This window comes from Pavona decussata, unplaced genomic scaffold (assembly GCF_977016875.1).
Source record: "Pavona decussata unplaced genomic scaffold, jaPavDecu1.1 SCAFFOLD_27, whole genome shotgun sequence".
NCBI classification, from domain to species: Eukaryota; Metazoa; Cnidaria; class Anthozoa; order Scleractinia; family Agariciidae; genus Pavona; species Pavona decussata.
The window spans coordinates 1,620,310-1,640,395 of record NW_028145450.1 but is presented as its reverse complement, the minus strand read 5'-3'; the positions used below and the strand labels follow the sequence as shown (position 1 = coordinate 1,640,395).

Sequence of the window (20,086 nt, the reverse complement as noted above, 5' to 3'; positions counted from 1 at the left end):
CTAATTTTTTCTTTCCTACTGGTGAATCTGACGATTTTCTTTCTGCCGCGAATGTACTTTACTGAAGGTCAAGTGAGTGCATAGACTCGAGAGATCCTGAATGTACGTCACAGACTATGTCACGTGGCCCGATTATGAGCCCGTTGGCATTCTCATCAGCAGGGCGGGTGGACCACAATAAAATAGAATTTTAAAGATTTGTAAAATTCATAAAAAATTCGCGTTTCATTCAAATCGAAAAATGTTTTCGCGGAAGTTCTTCGCGTGATGTAAAGATTCAGATAAGAAAATAAAAAAAATTCCGTTATGGGCACTTTAACCTTGCCTAAATTACATTTAGCCACATTAAATGAATTTGTTTGTTTGTTTGTTTGTTTGTTTGTTTTCTTTTTTTTTGGTACATGACATTATGTACAAAAATTACCTGGTTTAACATCTTTCGGCCTTTCTCAGGACTTCTTCCAACTGACTTATCAATATCTGGACTTTGCTGATCACTCTCTAATAAAAGAAAAGAACAACAAATTAATCAATTTTAATTAAGAATTTAAGCCTTATTACATTGTAACTGTTTCAATTTTCATGTGGTTATACCACATACAGTATGTTATAAGTTTATTCCTAAACTGTAGCCAATTCAATTTATACATACAAACAGAATATAGATATAAAATATATTATTCATTTGATACATTGTAGATGTATTTTTTCAGCCAGTGACACAAGTATACTCAGAAAAAGAAAATCAGAGTTTTCAATTTTAATTACTAGGTCAATTAGGTTCGACTCCTATTAGGAGAGTTTAAAAATTTTCATTTTTCGAGTAATTGCCTGTGTCAAATTGGCTTGAAAAATACAGCTATTATTTATTCACCAGGCTTCAAACATAACATCACATTTTATTTCCTTTCTCATAAAATTTATCATTTACGCCATACAGTGGAACCCTACCTTATGACCGCCTCGTTGATACAACCATGCACTTTTTTGTGCCCTGAACAAATTGAAATTCCAGTCATTTTCTAAGTTTTACGATCACATTTTCATGACCTGAAGGTGGTCATATTAATGGGGTTCCATTGTATACAGTCGAACCTCCACTAATGGCCACCTCTCCACAATGGCCACCTCTCTACAACGGCCACATTTTTTTGTCCCGGCGGACAGTCCATACATTAGCTCTTGTTTAAACCTCTCTACAACGGCAACGGCCACTAAAGTGTGTCCCCAACTGCCAAAATAACCTCTCCACAACGGCCAGTACAGTTCTTTTCTGTAAGAACCTTTTTTTATAAACTGATGCAGTAATCGACATTTGTCTTCGGGAGATTACGTTTCTGTATCCATTTTAATGATATACGTATTTTGATTGTGTTCCATTTATATGCTACAGTAAGCATAAATTGTCTACAATAATATAGCGAATGTTGCGAACCTTCCTCATTTCGTCTTGTTAACATTTTGATTCAAAACATTATTTACGTTTTATTGTGTATTTTGTCTATACACATATTATTTAAGATTGGATTGCCGTTATAGGCTACAGTAAGCATGAATTTGGCACAATAAACATGTTGTACTTCCCGAAAAAAAGGTGTCATTTTACACCCCTACCTCCCCATAACGGCCACCTCTCCACAACGGCCACTTTCTTCTGTCCCTAAAGTGGCCGTTACAGAGAGGTTCAACTGTATTTTATTTTTGTAAGTACACTGTACATGCACAGTGTACAAGACAGACTGACTGGTCACAAATACCTGATGTTGTACTTCTCCGTTTCCCTTGCTGTTTCCAGAAAATCTCCACAGGAGGTAAACCTTGTCTCAGAATCTTTCCTCTTTTCTTAGCTGCTTCTGCAGCTTCCTGAAAAATAGTAACAGTAATTATTCGTCATTCAGCATCCTTTTTAATGGTCATTAACGTTACTATTGAAGAGATGTACAGTGTAATGTAACTGCAAAGAGATACAGAAAAGTACATGACTTGTACATTGTACTGAACAGTATAAACTTTCTTTGCAATAGATGCACACATCACCCCATGCAGCATTGTTAGCAAATGTTGGAAAGAAAAACTGTCTTCAATGGACAAATTGAACGGTTGCCTGGAAAAAAGCCTTAAGTGACTTCGGATAAATTGCTATATTCTCCTTCCAAATTGCCTTGTTTTTCGCTTGTGAAACAAAAGGAGAATTCAACCTTACATCAAAAGTCACTTTCTGTGCACCCCTTCAAATAATGGTTAACTGGCAAAGCTCAAAACAAGTACAATCGTCACTTCAAGAGAAGTATGTACAAGAGTTCCATGATCACCTAAATGCTGTGAACAAAATCCTAAAGTGCAACTTAACTCAATGAAAGTTGACGAGCATTTCTTCTTCCTCATTTTTGAACATGGGTTTCAATTCTTGTATTGGAAATCTAAAAGGGTGCATTATGTTGTGGTTTAAAATAATTAAATTTTTGGTTTGAAAAGTTTCATTTGAACCAATTTGATTTTCATTTCCCTTTGTCTTGGATCATGGTAAATTGAATACTGCACAAAGGAAAATGATAATTAAACTGGTTTGAAAAATGTTACACTAAAAAATATTTTATACCACAACACATATAATTATACAACTAAGGAGTTAGTAAATAAAGAAACTGTGGTGCGTTATTGAGTGAAAATGAATAATAATTTGATTTCGACAAACAAGTTGATAAGGGGTTGATGAGGGATCGAAGCAGGGATGATGCAGGAAAGTAGCTGGGTTGGCACAGTGGGGAGAGCACCTCGCCTCCCACCAGTGTGGCCTGGGTTCAATTCCCAGACTCAATGTCATATGTGGGTTGAGTTTGTTGTTGGTTCTCATCCTTCCTCCGAGAGGTTTTTCTCCGGGTACTCCAGTTTTCCCCTCTCCCCAAAAACCAACATTTCCAAATTCTAATTCGATCTGGATAGTGTCCCCAATTAATGCTCTGCGCTAAATGCATTGACACTTTAAAAGATAATTAGTCAGTGATTCATTTATTTTATAACTTCAGGTGGTTTGACCGTAAAGAGTTTTGACAGCTCACGCTTGGAGCACTAGTGCATCATCTTCATGTAAATAAAATGTCAGCTCTTAACACTCTTTATGTTTGCCAAATTGCCTTTAACAATGTGTTTGGAATGATAGAACCCAATATTTATAGTCTGCGTAATTTTAGTTTCTGACTTCCTTACAAACCTGACTACTTACATGTGTTTTAAATGTGATAGTCGCACTCTTTCTTGCCGCAGTGCAAACAACCTTGGTCACCTCACCAAACCGTGAATAGAATCTTCTCAGCCACGCATTTTTATTGTACATTTCAGGTATGTCCCTAATGACCAATGCCGTCAGGTCGGCAGTTGGTAAGCCCCTAATCTTCTTCTCCACAACCTTGTCCTTATTTTCCTTTTCCTGGTGGTCTCCTGTTGCCGTGGCAAGTGCGCGACTAAAGGTTCCTGCTGTTCCTGATCCTGGGTTATTCATTTTTGCTGTACTAAATGTAGAGGAAGATTGCATTATTGGGAAAAGAGGTTTGGAGACAGAAGAAGCAGCACTTGATTTTCGCTCATGAGGATGTGGTCCCGTTTCAAAGGAAAACGATGGCCCACTTCCCATGTCACTAGCCGCACCACCCGATGAGGATTCTCTTGAAGTTCCTGGTGAAGAACCTAAGTTGCTGAAACTACCAAATGTCAGAGCGGTAGAGGAAGGCTGTTTGATTGAATCTCCAAGCTTAAAGAGGGAACTACTACTTGTGGCTGATGAAGAAGAAGCCAAATCTTTTGAGGCAGTGCTTCTGTGAAAGCCTGATGAAAAGACAGGAGTTGAAGCTTGGGAAGTTCCAAATAAAGGAGCTGGTATCTGAGGACCTACCATAGGTGCCGCAAGGACGTTAACAGATGTGTTGGGCGATGATGAACTTAATGTGTTAGCCGTCTTAGACGTATTTGTCCCAAATACTGATCCAAAAACACCACTATTGGATGATGAAGAAGTTGCTTCACGTGAAAAGTAAAAGACAAGCACACCCAGTTACAAGACATGTATTTTCATGTGAAGGGTACAACGAATGTTGTGCTGCTAGCACCAACGACACAAATGATGATTTTGTTGTGCTTCAATTTTATCCTCACACGCAATTGGTTCAATTGTTATTTTCCTTTGTTTTTGTGTATGGTAATGTATGATAATGAGTATAAAACAAAGAAAAATAAAAATTGAACCAAGCATAAAATTGAACCACAACATACAGTATGCATGGTGAAGTGCTAAAGTGCACCCACTTATTTCTTGCTGAACATTTGTCCCTTGGCTGATATACTGATATTTACAAGGAAAAGGGACAACACACAGGCAAAAAAAGAATTCTTCAACCTTCATTCTTCAACCGCAGGAATCGTCTGTAACTAGGAGCGCTTTCCATTTATCACAACTGGCCAGCCAGACTGCTCAGTTTGAAAATGGAATGTTTCACATTTAAGGTTAAGTTTGATCCTAGTCCTTTGAATTTTCATAAAATAGCGCAAACCCTTTAATTTTCTGAGTGATTATTTTTCAAGATTTTGCAGCACCATCCCTTCAAGATGGTGCATTTGATTTACAGACTGGCTGGTCCGGCTCACCAGTTCTGGCAAATGGAAACCACTATAGGTCTAACATATATCAATGGGCATTAGAACTGTACAGCTGTAGGTGCAATTAGCAGGCTATTGGGTACATCAAGCTTAAAAAATAATGATTATCTAAGTTAACAGAGCTAAATTGTTAAAATTACAGCCTAATTCATGACACATGCTGTCATTTCTCAACAATCCAATCAATTTATCACTCTGTCAATTTGTCTGTGCACAAGTTACTAAGAATTTGTCTTGTGAGAATCTTAAAACCAATCACATTAATTTTCTATTTTATTTAAGTAAGAAGTTGTAGGTCTACACTGTCCTTTCTTTTGTTCTGCTATATTGAAGCTGCCTTGCTCTAGTTTCAAATACATGTAGCTTTGTGCTTTGCAACAACTACATGTACAGTCAACTCTCGCCTTACGGACAGCCTGATAAAACAGACAGCGACTAGACCCCCGGCAAAAATCAATTACAGACGTTTGACTGAAACAAATTCCCGCTATTATGGACTCTCGGTAATAAGGACAATAATATTATTCCCGGTTCCCGAGGGTGTCCGCAATAAAGGGAGTTGACTGTACACTTACATGGATTTATCTAGTACATGTATGTCTTTAGTAAACATCATGTTTAAGATGGTGGATGTTTTAGTACTTTAATTTGTAGTAAATAATCCACCCCCCCCCCCCACCATCTTCTTTCTCCAGAGAAGGGATTTTCTTCAAAGACCCCTACTTATCTGGAAATTTCAATATTTAGCTTCACACCTTCGTTTAAATTTTTTCACGGGGGTGAAAAGTCCACCCTCCTGGATTTTCCAATCCCTACTGTGGGGGAGGGGGAGTATGGGATACTTTCTGGGATTGCACATCATGAACCTACCAGCAGACGCTGAAAATGTAGATCCAAAGCTGGGAGCAGTTGAAAACGGAGACACGGCTGAAATAGTTGTTGTGTGTGTGAACTGAGTGGCTTCACTACAGATCACAGTTTGTGCAGTACCAAAACTAAAAGCTGCTGTCCCAACCGGTTTAACAGGTTCTGGTTCGTTGCCACTACTGACGACGGAATCCTGATGAAGTGGACTGATGTGGCTTCTCTTTGCAGGCCTTTGATTTGCCTCATATGGCTGCTGTCTCTGAGTGCGATGCTGATCTACAAAGTTCATAATCAGGGTTCTTGTAATTGGTCCTTTTTACCATCTATTCATATAAATGTTACTGGCTATTTTGAAAACAAAACAAAATGTTTCCAAAGTTATTGAAACCGCAAATTCATTATTTTTTGAAAAACTTGTCTTTTTGTGGATTTGCTTTCCATAAATTAATGTAAAAGCATCAACCAGATAGATCACAGGAGAATTCAGGTGGAAAATTTTTGTAAAAAAATCATTTCTAATTTTGCCTTCAGATGCAAACATAATTTTGCTATTATACAACAATCATCTTGATGCTCAAATTAAGTGATGCTGATGTTTACTTTACAAAGTTCAACACAAATTGTAGAGCTTGGGCTACTTGTGGATAAATATCATGTTGAAAATCCACATCAAAAACAACACAGACTTTAAGTCCCGCCTTATTTGGTTAACAAGATCACGTTCACCTGCCTTTGCAAATTTATTACCCTCTATAACAAATCTTAAGAAATAACCCTGCAATTAACCTTGTTGTGAAAATACTGAACAATGCTAAATTGGAAAAGTTACATTGCATAAACCACAATTACACAAAATAATAATCATTTCAAACATAACAAGCACGCCCACAACTGATGATGACGAAACACCCTAAATAAAATAATTATACAGTGTTGCATCACCTTGAAAATGTTATGATTATGGCATTGCTTTTGGGAACTTTTATGAACCATTTATGCACGTCTTACCTGGAAATTTCCTACGTTGAGGCCACTGGCCAGAAGCATGTGACGATGTAGAGGCACTTCCAGAACCCTGTGACAGCCTCCGTACAGCTTCTTTTTTCTACCAAAAGTACAGTAATTCATTCATGTCAGCAAGGCTAAAGGCAGAGCACATGAACCGGGCTGGCTTGGTTTGCTGAGATGAGCTTCAGGCTTGCATTACATGACGATGTACATGGGGTGAGCAAGCCCAATCTTGACTAAATTTAGACAGTTAGCCAAGGTCCCAACTAGCCAGGGTGACCTGGTTCTCATGTGATCGCAGCAATGACGTTTGTTGTGTTTAATGGTCTTTAATACACATACCAAGATCTCAGCTAACTAGGCCATCCCCACCCCAAGTAATTGGCCCTTTAATAAGAGTATGGCAATAGCCTGGGCTAATTTCTCTTTTCTGCTTCCAAAGTTGGCAAATTATAACAAAACACCTACTATTTTTTAGTTGCATATTCAAGTTTCCCATACCCTGCAAGCAGGGAGATCGAAGGGATCGCTGCTTGAAGGGTAGGTTTCCGAACACATATCTCAAAGATATGCTAAAATTCTGTAAAATTTAAATAAGAAATCGCCAAAAATTAATCTAGCTAGCTACTCAAGTTACTGATTTTGCGTTTCGGTCTGTCAGTTATCTGGACCGTACAAAATAATACGATCAACTCACATCAAAACCAAAATTTAAGTTTCAGTTTGCTAATCTGTAGTCATTACAGGTTTCACCTTTTCACCTACATGTATCACTCAGGCACAAGTCGATCAATAAGCTGTTTAAAATGTTAAATTTGAAGACTCACCTTCTTTAGTCGAATCGGGGTAAGCATGTTTTTAAAGACCAATGTAACTAATCCTTTTAGCTACAGAAAAGATTAAACTTGATAAATTGTAATCAGGCGAGCAGAAAGTATTCTTTCATTAGAGAGAACTTTGTAGAAACTCAGCTCAACAATCGAATCTGAGCCGGTACCGCTGACACATTGGAGATTACGTCATGACAGGTGCACAAAAACTCGCCTAGTTCCCAGTACCGTGTCTTTCTCAAACCCCCACGGCCCGGAAGGAAACTATTTTACGGGGATCTCAATGGAGTTAACCTTAAACGGTCAAGCAGCCCATAGTCGTCAAACCTTTTGTATCTCCTTAAAGAATGCTGCTAAATATAAGATAACTTAAGGCTTTTTGCGCGTTTTTTTTTGGACCAAAATTTGGTTTTACTATGCGTTTCATTCGTGACGAATGTCATTGCAAAAATTGCAGTTAACCAACTTTTAAAGTAAGCAGCAAGCCAGGAAGTAATTCTCAGCGATTTAACCCGGGCCCCGTACACTATTAACTGACTCCACCAAGCGCCATAAGCCCAAAAAAACATTACATTTAATCAGCGAGATTCCGAAATAAGGAGTGTTTACCCGTTGGACGGGGACATTTTGGTTGAAAGAAAGCAAAGGGATCAAAATATTAATTTCAGAAATTCCATCAGGAATTTTCGGGCTATCTTCGAAGTAATTGACTTTGTTATTTTCCCATTCAGAACGGAAAGTGAGAAAATTTTGCACCGTTTATCGTTTATCCCGTTTCAAGTCGATCTTGTTGCTAATGGGGGGCCGGTGACTTAATTTTGCCGGTTCAAATATTCATTTATTGATTGATTTCTCTTTATCTTATCGTATATAATTTAACTATAAAAAATTGCGATAATGTTGAAAACTTTAAAAAATTTAAAACCGTCTTGGTTTAAAAGTTTAAAAAGCGACGACGTTTCGACGTTTGCTCAACGTCATTATCAAGTCAGTGATGAGCGAAATGAAAACGAATAAAAATTTAAAAGAATTCCTTAGAGACAAATGAAAGAGAAAATATGTGATCATAAGGAAGTATTCGCACACGGAGTCATGTAAAGAGTTTAGCGCGAATAGAGTCTCTCTGAGTATTTAACTCAGGGTTCAATTCCTTAATGAACAACATCTCAAAAATCAGGCAGTCGAACTTTGATCTACATTTCTTTAGAACAGAGAATTGCTTGTCGGCTAAATCAGCCTTCGATAAACCGTGTTGCTCAAGGTGCCTCCCGATTGCAGAATATTTGTGTTCATTAATGCGCTGGTGTAAATGACGAGTGGTGTACCCGACATAATCTGCGTCGATCACATTCAAATATATATATTTGTATATCCCTTTTAAGTTGTGTTTTGTCGTCTTGCGGGGCACCGTAATTGATGAAGTGTTTCTGATCTGTTGCAAGTCCCTCCCAATTGTGTATTGATTTGCATTGGCGTATCTTTTAAATAAAAAATGTCTTTTGTCGAGGAAAATCGCGTGTAAATATAAACATATATCATTATTCAACGTTCAAAAAATATATATAATTATGATAACGACTCGGAAAAACAGCAGCGGTGATCCCAATTGCTTTTCCTTCAAATGCAAAACTAGTATAAACCAGTATAAACTAGAATTCAGGAAACCACGTCTTTGACTCCGATACAATTGGTGAATACTTAAGAACTGGTCATCAGTCACGGGCTTATTCTAGCCGTTAATACACTGTAAGAAAATTAATTCACTAAGAGGCTTCAGTTCTTATTTGGACAGTTTACAAAGTTGCTTTAATAATAAATCAGTGGGAGAGCAAACAGCAACCTGTTTGAGTTAATGGACAAATGTCAACACAGTTAATAGGAATAGACCTGGTATATTTTAAGCCTTGTGAATTTATTTGTTGAGAATGATGTATTATTCAAAGTGACAGAGGCATGCTCGGAAAAAAGAAATCCGAAAAAAAAAACATACCATCACACTTGGTACACCCAAGTACTCTCACACTTGGTACACCCACCGAATCGTTACGATTTCAGGTCAGACCAACTAAGATGTTACAACAACAACAAAAACACTTTATTAAAACAGACAGTTACAAGCTGGTTATATACCTACCCGCAAATAGCTGAAGCTACTCGAGGCGGGTAGGTATGTCTTTACCAAACTAAGTACAAATAAATTTGGTGTTTACAAATTAACTAAAATAAAAGTTAAATAAGTAGTAAACAAATTACTGAAATAAAAGTTAAATAAGTAGTAAACAAACAAGTGAATATACAAAACAAAAAGGATTCGCAAGGTGATAGAAATGTAAGGATTGTTACAAATCCGTGCATCCAAATGTTAACTGGCTAGCGGGTGGTTGTCCTCACCATCACGTCCCATGATATTATTTATATCGCGACGTTTGCCTGTTAGACCAGCTTAATGTCAAACGTGAGCTCTGTGGTAAATTACTGTGGTAAGTCCCACGCAACCGAGGAGCGTAGAGTATAAAACCACACCCCTTTGTTGGATGAATCTGGTCACGGATTTGGCAGGTTTAATTGATTTAAGGCTAAAGCTGACAACACCGCAATAAATATAAACGGTTAAACTTAATTACCAAACGTGGGGCGAAAAACAACGCCACTAATATGGACTAGTAGACAAAGAAACAGTAATAACCCGTTGGCTGGCGAAAGAGGAGGGGGCGAAAAAACTTGTCTCTCGATATGAACACTCTGATGGCAAGGAAAGGAGGGACGCTTTTAACAAGAAATTTCGACCGTAAAAACCTAGTCGGAACCGCCCTATAACTTCATTGGTTAGACTTAACGCAATCTTGGTATCTAGCACCGATGACCTCAACAGGTTATCACGTGGGCATCATGTCGCGACATAAATAACATTACGAGTTCTGTAAAGTTTACTTATTGCGTACCGTTAATTCCTATAACTAAAGATGAAATCAGCCAAAAGCGAACAAAGGGAAAAACGAATCAAACAAAAAGAACCAACCAAACTAAGAAATAAGAGACTCAAGGAGTAAGTGGCTTATAGACGAAGAAACATGCTACCCGTAAGGAAAAAGGAGGCTGTGACAGACAAAATGAAGGGGAATGTTTTCTGAGCGGTTTTATGTTAGGAGAAGTTACTTGTATGGAGACTGCAGATCCGAAGTCGTACCAGTCTGAGTCATTTGTATCCGTTAAGCTTCTGAATGAGGTAGACATGTCTGACATGATTTTTCAGGACATTTTACCCTAATACTGTTTGCTATTCTGTGGTTCACGAAGAAAGATTCCATATATAGTGGTTGATTCATTCTAATTCTGGCAACTTGCTTGAAATTGAAAACAAAATGCTTAGGGTATAACATCAACTAAACGACCCTGTCGTTTTCCACTGTTTTTGTTGGAGCTTTTGTAAGCAGAATCTATTGCCTGCATTTCTGTTAAATTTTGAGCCGTGATATTTATGTAACTTGTTAGAAACTGTGAGGGCAAAATAATAACCACTTTTACGTTTAACAACACGTTGCTATATTTCTTTCATTGCGACAACCCTAACTGTGTAACGTTTACAATCTACTCATTGGTTCTTTGAGAATGGTCCCAAAAGTTATAATTAAAGATATACAGTTATCCCTTACAATTGTAATTTATTGACATTATTTTTTACCTCAACAAGAAAAACATAATCAATCATGTCTAGGCTTCACATTTAATTTTTGGATTTGGTGTTTCACATTGCTTCATTTTGCTAAAGGTTTTGATTGCAGTAAACAAGTTTTTATGTTATTTATTTATCTCAAATTCAATTTTGTAATTTTTTTTTTCGTAACTGGCGATGACTGTTGTAACGACCGAAAAATGTTGTACTCAGTTTCTTCCAAATGATTTAATTGCCTCCACATCTGGGAATACGTACTAGCATCAGTGATATGTGAGCCTGATGAGATACATTTCAGCTGGCAAACTGCTCAAAGAAATGGAATTTTCCTAGTTCATCAAAGGATCAAAAGTACAATTATCGCTGAGAGACAACACTGCGACTGTTCCAAGTGGGCTTTGGTACATTGTTATATATGATAATACTTGCAGTTGAAAGTGTAAGCGCTTGGTTAGGCTCAAACTCAAGGCGCCGGAAACAAAACCTATTCAGTAGGTTGTTTTAGCTGGTTTCATAGCAATCTTGTACCCAGAGTCCTCAGGGTTTTTGGTAAGCGGTTGGGCGCCAGGAAAGACCCTGTGGACTTCGAAATTGTTTTTGATTGGCTGCTCCGTAATGGCTTACATTGTTTTAGTGAAGAAATCCTGCAGTAATAAAATTCCAGTTCACCACAGTTCCTCCTGGCGACTAACCGCTGGCCAAAGAGCCCGAGGACTCTGGGTAATACTCCATAGTAATTTCCGCTCGAAAACTGACCTTAAAAGTGCAAATATACCTATAGCGCAAACAATTTATTTTCAATTATTAATTCCAGTATTTCTTGGCCCTCGGCTCCTTGGACGTGGAAGCATTAAAGTCAAAGTAAGTTATCAACATAACGTCTTCATGCTCTTGGAAATAACTAAACTTGAATTAACGACAAGTGCAATTTGTGATCACCTTCTCAATATAATAACCCAGAATGTTTTGTTTTTAAGTATTTCAGGCTCGAATAATTTTCCCAAAGCAAAATAATTAAATTGGAAAATGTTACTGTACTGATCAGTCCCAAGATAAGAAAAAAAAACTGTAGTTATGGTCTTGATTAGTTGAAAAAAAAATCATCCATATATATAAAACAAAACTTAGACTGAAAGAGAACAGTCTCAGTTCCTTCTCTTGTCACTACCACAGAAGCGGAAAGGGCAGTTAGGTGTGCCACTGAGGTAATACACATAGAAAGAACTGCAGTTCCTCACTTGGATGGTAGTTGCCCAATTGCAGCAGTGTCCAGAATAGTGGAAGCACACCGTTCTGTTAACTTGACCATCAGCAACATTAGGGTGCCCTCCTGTTAACCATCCTGTTGCATAAGTGTTACACCTAAAAGTGGGTGGGCATGAGGAAGCCATTCGTTTTCCTGCAGCTCCCTCAAACCGATACCATCCATGAGTCATTCCTTTGTCACAATTATACTGACGAGTGGTGTAAGTTATCTTTCTGTCAGCACTGTTCAGGCTGTAATAGTTTTGGCATTCTGAAGAGAAACAGTAATAAAAGTCACGCAATGGTATTTATCACAAATCAGACCAAAACAAGTTTAAATTCGCTGTGTTATCCCAGATCCTTATTACCAGTGGATGATCGATGTTTCTAAGCATTAAAATATCATAATTATTATATTCATAATTCAAAATAATTTCAGCAACACCATTCCAGCGTATAATTCATTATGCTGCGAGGGAATACAGGGGCGTAGCTACCATACACGCACATACACTTGAAATCCTACAAACTGAAAATTAAGATTATAAACAATAAATAACATAAAAAAGAAATTAATCTTGTGATTTAAAAATATAAATCTTTCACTGCAGTTCGTTGAATTTAGCAAGACAAAGTAAGTTTTTAATCCGGGGTATTAAAATATAATAAATTGTACCGTACGCAATGACGCACAAGTCACGGTTGATTACTAACATCTCCCAGAAATGTCGCCGCTTTGTGGGTTGCAGGTGTAAAGATCAATTCTTCATGTTCATAAACATATGGAGGTTTACACTGGTAAGATCCTCATTGATTTTGCAAACGTTAAGGATAGGCGTTAGGCTCTTTGTCTGTACAACACTGATAACAATCATTTTTATTATTATTTTCTATTTCTCAGTGCGCGAGCGGGCGGGCTTCTGTAAATCATGCAATCTGATTGGTTCCGGCAGCGGGCGGAATTATTCCATCTTGTCCACGGACCCGGGTGGAATTCCGCCAAAATTGCTGCTTTAAATCATAGTTACTTGAGGGACTGGTTATGAAACTTTGCCATGAAAACAATGGTTCTGCAGTTTATGTTGGAGGGGCCGCGACCCTGCACAAACCTTTGTTTCAAAGTTCACATCACCGTTGAATATCTTAAAGGGCCCTAGTCAGCCACACCTTTGTTTTTGTTTACATGTGAGAGTTTGGCTATTATATTTAATTCGGAGCATGTAGAAATAAACGAAATCACTGTGAAACTACTAAAGATAATGAAACATACTTTCAGGAACACAACTTACAGTTAAGCAATAATATTTCGCTTTACTATGTAATATCAATTATTTCGATGGCATCGAAAATGGTGAAGGCTGACTAGGGTCCTTTTTCTTTTTTTTTTTAAATACTCAACTTTATTTCAATTCTACGTCATGTTAACATTCCTTTCATTTAAGTATTTTTTTTTTTTACATTTATATTTGATAAGTGATAACACATATGTATATATGCAAAGTAAAACAAACATACAAACAGTATTATATATACAGCCAAGGAAAATTAAAAGATTACAATTAACATGCACTGTCAAAAACACGCACACTCTCTCTCTCTCTCTCTCTCTCTCTCTCTCTCTCTCTCTCTCTCTCTCTCTCTCTCTCTCTCTCTCTCTCTCTCTCTCTCTCTATCTCTCTCTCTCTCTCTCTCTCTCTCTCTCTCTCTCTCTCTCTCTCTCTCTCTCTCTCTCTCTCTCACTCTCTCTCTCTCTCTCTCTCTCTCTCTCTCTCTCTCTCTCTCTCTCTCTCTCTCTCTCTCTCTCTCTCTCTCTCTCTCTCTCTATCTATCTATCTCTCTCTCTCTCTATCTCTTCCTCTTTCTCTCTCACACACATCTACGGAAGGCTACTTAGACGAAAGAAAAAAAACCTAATAGATACAATTACGATTGCTTGTACTTCAATTAGAGCATTGATCAACTACCTATAACACTGATTAACTTTTTCCATTTTTTTAAATGATAAGTTAATTTATCTCTTTTCCTGGCAATATGGAGCTCAATAGAATAAACTCTCTTCGTTTTGGCAATGAACCCTTTTAAGGAAGGCTTGGCGTTTTGGCATTTCCGAGAATAAATATAGTATTTACCCAACAAGAGAATATGATTGATTAAAGTAAAATCGTCCTGAATGTCGAATTTCCCAAAAATTAGATCAACTTCCTTTAATTCGCCAACGTAGATATCCTTATCTCGGAGCCAGGACAAGACATGTTTCCAAAATTCACAGGACTCCTTACAGGAAAAGAGTAGGTGCTCGATGGATTCGTCCTCTTTTTGGCAGAAAGTACATAGCGGTGATTGCGTAATGCCAAACCGAAAGAGCTTTTCATTTGTAAAAACAATTCGATTTAGAACTTTGTACTGAAATTCTCTTAATTTAGAGTCCATGGACGAGCAGAAGGATAAAGAATAGACCTTCTCCCAATCGACAGCAGAGTGTGGGTATTTATCAGACAATTTCTTTTGAGCAGTAGGCACTTCCTGCTTCTTCGCCTGGAACTGGCGGTAAATTTGTTTAGAAGTGACATCAAAAATTTTTAAAGAACTTCCATCAACAGTGATGGTGGGAACATCTGGGACTGGAAAAACTATTAGTAGAAATGAAGCTTCTTTTATTATCGTGCGCCAATGAACTGGGATGGAGTCAATGATACTCATCACAAAAAAACGTTGTTCAGGATTGAGCAGTAGATTCGTAAAGCTAAATGCTGTACCGTTACCCGAGATTAAATCCCCTAATTTTAAGAGACCAATGGTAAAAAGATCCCTTCTAAAAAACGATTTTTTGTCAACACAAAGAAACTTATTATTCCATACAATTTGATTCGCAACCTCTTGAAACGAAAGTGGTGTATTGTTGTTCATATCAGACCAGGAATCGAAGCACTTTTCATAGAAGGGCGGCAATGTTACTCTTAACTTGGTAGTATCGAAATTGCAATGAAGTACAAATTTACCACCCACAGATAACAGACGTTCATCGAGGAAGAACTTCCAAGGACTAGGATAATCTTCCAAATATTTCTTTAAACAGGAAACACGTTTTGTAAAAATCATTGAGTCAATATCGAGCATGTTTAAGCCCCCACTCTCAATGGTGGAGGTGAGAACATTTCTTTTAACTTTATCTTTGCCATTCCAGATGAAATTGAAGAAAATGGAATTCGCATTTTTTATAAGTTCTTTAGAAATAGGTATGGCTGATGCCCTGAACATAAGTTTGGGAATCGCGAAGGTTTTAACTATCTGTATCCTCCCTAAAAGTGACAAACCTCTCCATTTCCATAGATTTAAAGATTTCTTTATCGACTTTAAAGTTTCCCTAAAATTTAAGTCGTCCCTTTCTTTATCGTTACCACCGAAATAGATTCCTAGAATTTTTATAACACTGCGAAGGTTGTGCATGTTAGATAAATCTTCCCATATAGAACTGTCACCAAAGGCTAAGGCTTCTGTCTTCTCATGATTTACTTTCAAACCCGAGCACTCTCCAAAGTCGTCGAGGAGGCGAAATAGGCTGGTATAAGACCTTTTGTCTTTCAAAAAACATGTCATATCGTCAGCGAATAAGTTGAGCTTTACATTAACTTCACCAATTTTAAAGCCTTGAATGGAATCGTCGTTTCTTATCCTAATCGCCAAGACCTCTAATGCGATTATAAAAAGATAAGGAGAGAGAGGGTCACCTTGTCTTACCCCTCTTCCTAATGAGAAAGGCCCTGTTGAAAAACCATTCTTCATCACAGAACTTGAGGCATTTTTATACAGCACGCGTATCCACTGGATAAAACTAGGTCCGAAATTAAATTCGTGTAATATTCTTATTAAATAATTGAAATTAAGAGTGTCAAAAGCTTTCTCAAAGTCAACGGCTACTAAAATTCCAGACAAGCCTTTTTGTTTAGTATGCTCTATTACATCTTCTATCGTTCTGATCGCATCGAAAATCGTTCTTCCTTTGACAAACGCATTCTGATTGTAGTGAATAATTTCAGGAAGAGTCTTTTCCAAACGTTTTGCTCGGCTAGAGCTTTTGACACTATTTTCGCATCCACATTTATAAGAGATATTGGACGCCAGTTCTTTATCAATCTTTTATCCTTCCCTTTCTTTTCAATTAAGGTTATAATAGCCTGTTTCTGTGAATTAGAAAGTTCTCTATACTCAAATGCATAATTTAAACTATCGACTAGCAATGCTCCAATAAGAGGCCAAAAGGCAATATAGAACTCTACAGTTAAACCGTCATTTCCTGGAGATTTATTCTTTTGGAAAGACTTTAACACATTATAGCACTCTCCATATCCTAGTTTTCCTTCGCAAATATTTCTCAGATTTTCAGGTAATTTTGGAATTTGATTTGATTTGCTAATAAATGTAGATATGGTATCCGAGTTTGCACAACTATTTCCATCATAAAGACTCGAGTAATAAGACTCTAATTCATTCATAATTTTTTTGGGGTCGTGTGTCAATGATCCCTCACTTGTAAAAACTTTTCTTACGCTGGTTTTCTTTTTATTAGAATTTTCAAGATTGAGAAAGTATTTATTGTTCCTCTCACTCATTTCGTACCAAGTCGCACGAGAGCGTATGATAGCTCCCTGTGTAATAAAGTCGTACAAGTTCTCATATTCTGCTTCCAGAGATTCCAGTTCCTCCAAATTTTGTGAGGAGGGGTCCTTGTCACATTTATGAGAGCATTCTTTTATACATTCCTCAACCTCTAGCAATTTTGCTTTTCTTTCGCGAGCTTTACTTTTACTATACTCAATAGTACACTGACGTATTCTATATTTTACTAAATCCCACAGAACTCGTTTATCCAAAACCTCTTTAAATTCCTCTAACCAAACATTATAATTTGCGTTAATTAGTTGACAGTAATCTGAATCATTCACTAAATTGGAGTTAAATTTCCAGAAGGAAGGTCCTCGCAGACTTTCATCCAAACTATTCATACCAAGTGTTATTGCGGAATGATCTGATTTTATTGCCGTTATAACATCGACGGTATCAATGTCCACTTGCAGACAATCACTGACCAGCCAGTAATCTAGACGTCTTTGGATAATTGGTGTTTTTTGGCGCCATGTAAACCTTGTATCTGTAGGATTGCGAATGCGCCAAATATCTATTAAGTCGTGTTCTACACACATTTCTTCGACAAATTTAGCAGACTCTTTCCTCTTCTTGTTCGCTCCCCGCCCGTCTAAAACCTCGTCAAGGATTACGTTAAAATCGCCTCCAACAATGAGAGATGAATCACACTCTGCTGTCAAAGACTTAATTTCTTCTGAAATATTTTGAAAATATTGAATTTGGTCGCTGCACTTATTTGGAGCGTAAATATTCAGAAGACAATCTATAAGTTTCCTGCAAGAAACAAATATCCGCGCCAGATTTACTGAGCCAATTGAATATGACTTTCGGCTTTTCAAAGGTACGAATCCCTCGAACATTTAAGGACAATAATTTAAAATTAACATTGCTAGGCCCCATGTGACTGAGAGAAAAAGACAATAGGACAATGGAAAAAGCTGAACAAAAAAATACAGTTTTGTTTAAAAAATACTAATGAAGTAACAATGACAACTAAGAATTGAGGATGTAAATCAGATTTTGACACGTCCAAATAGTCATCAGCGAAAACAAGAGAAAAAAACAAACAGAAACAACATACGTAAAGAACTGCACAAGGAAACAAAATTTAAATTTAAATTTAAGAGGGCAACAAGGAAAAATATCCCGAGTGCTGCCCTTGAGAGTAGAACTCGTATCGAATAAGAAAGCCTGACCAGTCTTGGCCGCTTAATCTGCAAGGCCGGCAAAGGCTCCACTGCACCTTATTATAGTATTATAATAGAGTAAACTGAAACGCAGCTTATCTAAAGAATAATTCTAAATAGCATAATATTCAAACAATAAACAGTTCAAAGTTTATGAAACAACCTTTCCGTTAATTATTAGCTTGTCGGGTTCTGATTTACTAAAGGATACCCTTAGCCCTTTCTCCTTGGCTTCTTTGAACTTTGGCATCTTCTTGCGCCTCTTCTCGATTATTTCTTGTGGAAAATCTTGAAGTATCATATATTCAGTGTCTTTTAGTTTGAAGCCTTGGCTGAGAATTCTTTCTCGGTCTTGGAACCGCAAAAAGCGTGCAAGAATTGGCCTGGGTTTACCATTGATGGACTTACCGACCCGGTGTACGTGCTGGATCTCTATAGTGTTACTTGGGTCATGGAAGCCGAGCGCCGTTTCCAAAAAATGGTTTAGGACCGTCCTTGTGTCAAGGGCTTCACCGCCTTCTACAGCGTTGACTTCTTTCTCTGGAATGCCAAAGAACTTCAGGTTTTCACGCCGACTGTACGATTCAAGATAGAGATGCTTCATGTGTAGCTCGTTGATCTGCTTTTCCTTTTCCGTGAGTTTACCTCGCAGCGCGGATACTTCGTCTTTCAATTTAGTGAGCCCAGCGTCCATTGTGTCAATCTTCGAATCCATCATGCGTGTCTCACTTTCCAATTTCTCCACAGTCCTTTCTGTCCTGGCAAGTCTAGAAGAAATGTCCCTCAAAGATAGCTCAATGGCATCCAGTTTCTCTAGTTTCTTTAGAATCATATCCAGTACTGGTTTAATGTCCTGGTTATCCGGTGTGTTTGTCATATCGCGAACCGTTTCTTCTTCGATCTCAGCGACTTCAATTTCACACCTTCCGAGGTCGCTTTTCTTAGTTTTGGAACGTTTATCTTTCGGTGAACTCGATTCTGTGGAGCTCATACTACTTCTCTCGGATCTAGTGCGCTTTGATGATATATTTGTCTTTTCCATTAAAAGGCTACGCTCAAAAAATTAAAAAAAGGCCGCGGAGCCTTGCAAGACACGACTATTCGGCAGCCATGCTCGTTCCAGTCTCCGACTAGGGTCCTTTAACAAAAACATTTCGATTGGTCGGTTGCTCCAACACATTCCAAATTCTATTATTGGTTGTGCAGGGTCAAGGCCAAAAAGGCAAACAAAAACATATAACAAAGAAGTTTGTCAGGTTTCATAACCATTGCCTTCAATTAACTATGTTTAAATATAGGAGAACATTTGCTGAAAACGGCCCCTGCTGACGAATTGTCTTCTCAAGTTAAATATTGAACAAAAATGTCACAGGAAGGGATGGCATCCCCTTTCCCTCTCTTTTCTGTCCGAGTATAAAAATTAAGTCGCAGTATTGACAACAATTTAGTGTTTAGTTGGCGTGATGCGTTGCCATGGTAGTGTAACAAGTCCGAACAGAAATTGTGGAGAAATAAGAAGAGCGGCTGAGTGAGTGGATAATACCCTTACAATTTAACTTAGCCAACGTCCGGTCTATCAACTCCACAAAACTATCTTTTGTTTCGCTAAATTCCAGCCAAATAGGATGGCTTAATTACAATGGGCTGGTCTTGCGGGAGAAACGGATGACCCTCCAGCTTCGATCTTCAATCAACACATTTGTTTTTCTTCAGAAGGATACCCGTTGACATTATTATACATACATACATACATACATACATACATACATACATACATACATACATACATACATACATACATACATACATACATACATACATACACTGTAAAAGCTGACCAGTTACCATAACCAAAAAAAAAAGGTTAAAGTTTGAATCTGAGGTAACAGTATTTTTATTGGTCACTATAAACTTATAATTACTGGTTAAATTAACCATTCGCTTTTCAGTTAAAATAACCGTTTTTGAAAGGTTGTTTTCAC

At 37.6% G+C, this 20,086-nt stretch overlaps 2 protein-coding genes across 4 annotated transcripts in view; both read right to left on the bottom strand.

Moving 5' to 3' along the window:
• LOC146485269 (germinal-center associated nuclear protein-like) overlaps nt 1-7,498 on the bottom strand; it is a 46,812-nt gene extending 39,314 nt beyond the window's left edge. For 2 of the 3 annotated variants that reach the window (XM_085103639.1, XM_085103638.1), the window contains exons 1-6: nt 7,353-7,498; nt 6,526-6,622; nt 5,521-5,793; nt 3,224-4,020; nt 1,758-1,863; nt 425-501 (exon numbers count right to left, since the gene is read on the bottom strand). In XM_085103639.1, coding sequence (XP_084959765.1) covers nt 425-501; nt 1,758-1,863; nt 3,224-4,020; nt 5,521-5,793; nt 6,526-6,622; nt 7,353-7,379 — 1,377 coding nt within the window. In that variant the 5' untranslated portion in view covers nt 7,380-7,498. The remainder of the gene's footprint in view (nt 1-424; nt 502-1,757; nt 1,864-3,223; nt 4,021-5,520; nt 5,794-6,525; nt 6,623-7,352) is intronic. The other variant, XM_085103640.1, reaches the window with a different exon arrangement.
• A 4,370-nt stretch (nt 7,499-11,868) lies between these two features.
• LOC146485267 (uncharacterized) overlaps nt 11,869-20,086 on the bottom strand; it is a 31,459-nt gene continuing 23,241 nt past the window's right edge. Inside the window, exon 15 of the mRNA XM_085103651.1 lies at nt 11,869-12,544. Coding sequence (XP_084959777.1) covers nt 12,174-12,544 — 371 coding nt within the window. The 3' untranslated portion in view covers nt 11,869-12,173. The remainder of the gene's footprint in view (nt 12,545-20,086) is intronic.